This window comes from Octopus bimaculoides, chromosome 27, assembly GCF_001194135.2.
Source record: "Octopus bimaculoides isolate UCB-OBI-ISO-001 chromosome 27, ASM119413v2, whole genome shotgun sequence".
In the NCBI taxonomy this organism is placed as follows: domain Eukaryota; kingdom Metazoa; phylum Mollusca; class Cephalopoda; order Octopoda; family Octopodidae; genus Octopus; species Octopus bimaculoides.
Genome location: NC_069007.1, coordinates 8,693,448 through 8,694,992, shown reverse-complemented (window position 1 = coordinate 8,694,992; position 1,545 = coordinate 8,693,448). Strand labels below are relative to the sequence as shown.

The 1,545-nt window shown below is 41.0% G+C and overlaps 1 protein-coding gene across 1 annotated transcript in view; it reads left to right on the top strand.

Moving 5' to 3' along the window:
• Window positions 1-1,545, top strand: part of LOC106868914 (deleted in lung and esophageal cancer protein 1) — a 37,787-nt gene that overhangs the window by 14,295 nt on the left and 21,947 nt on the right. Inside the window, exon 6 of the mRNA XM_014914376.1 lies at window positions 306-416. Coding sequence (XP_014769862.1) covers window positions 306-416 — 111 coding nt within the window. The remainder of the gene's footprint in view (window positions 1-305; window positions 417-1,545) is intronic.

Genomic DNA, 1,545 nt, shown 5'->3' with positions numbered 1-1,545 from the left:
CACACACACACACTTTCTCCCTCCTCTCTCTCCTCCCCTCTCCCCTCTCTCTCCTTCCTTCCCTCCCCTATCTCCCTCCCCTCTCTCCTTCCCTCCCTCCCTTCCCCCTCTCACATACACACAAACTCACAAACATGTATGTAAAATTTAACCAAACTTTGTAAAACAATACAGAACTACTCTATCAAAATCATTCTATTTTTTCAACTGTTTGATGCCTTTGTAATATCCCCTCTTCCTGCAATATCCACTGTTTCTGCTCCTTAAAAGGAATCAATTTAACAGACTAAACCATCCTCTTTCAGCCTGTTGGGAGTCAAGCCCACCTGTGTGAAATAGAAATCCTTCCGAACAGAGGAATTATCTCTCCAACAAAAACGGAACCTTTTAATCTGACTTTTTTTTCCAAGGAACAGGTATTTATGTCTGGGAGTGAGGTGGACCTGTTTTCGTTCTTTCTGCTTAGTTGTGGTGGATGTTGGATTTATCTAATATTAGGGAAAAGTCATAGTAGTGAGATGCTCCAGTATGGGCACTGTCGAATAGGGCAAGAGTGAAAGAACAGAGACCATGTATTTGGAGAAAATCGATGCTGTTAACATACATATACACTCATATTTACATAGATGTTTGTGTGTCATCATCATCATCATTATCATCATTTAACATCTGTTGTCCATGCTGGCATGGGTTGGACAGTTTGATCAGGGCTGGTAAGCTGAGGGGCTGCACCAGACTCTAGTCTGATTTGGCAGGGTTTCTACGGCTGGTTGCCCTTCCTAACACCAACCACTCTCAGAGTTTAATGGGTGCTTTTACGTGCCAGTTTGCCTGACACCAATATCTGGCACAACTACAATTTAGCTTGGCTTGATGGGTCTTCTTTTCAAGCACGGCATTTATCACTGCCTCCATGAGGCCCAGTGTTCAGAAAGTGTTTTTTTTATGTGTCCTGCACCAAAACATTTGATATTTTCTTAATATTATGTTATCATTATTATTATTATTCATCTACCAAGGTCGACTTTGCCTTTGATCCTTTCGGGGTCAATAAATTAAGTACCAGTCAAGTACTGGGGTCGATGTGATTGATTGCCCCCCCCCCACCCCACAAAAATCGAGGCCTTATGTCTATAGTAGAAAAGATAATTATTATTATTATTAAGTTGGCAAGCTGGCGTTCCATTCATTTGCACGATCTGAGTTCAAATTCTGCTGGGGTTGACTTTGCCTCTCATCCTTCTGAGGTTGATAAACTAAGTACCAGTGAAATACTGGGGTTGATGTAATTGACTATTCCCATCCCTACAAATTTCAGGCCTTGTGCCTTTAGTAGAAAAGATTATTATTATTATTATTATTATTATTATTATTATTTTAAAAAAATAAAATATGGTCCATTGTCTTCTGCTGAACCGGGGTCATCCCTTGACCTTAGGGTCACAGCACGTCCTCATCTCATGGAGAGTACACGGTGTAAAATGTGTGCGGAACCTAGCAACACTATTTTCTGAAGTTCTCCCACCTTAACACTGCAAGGGAGTT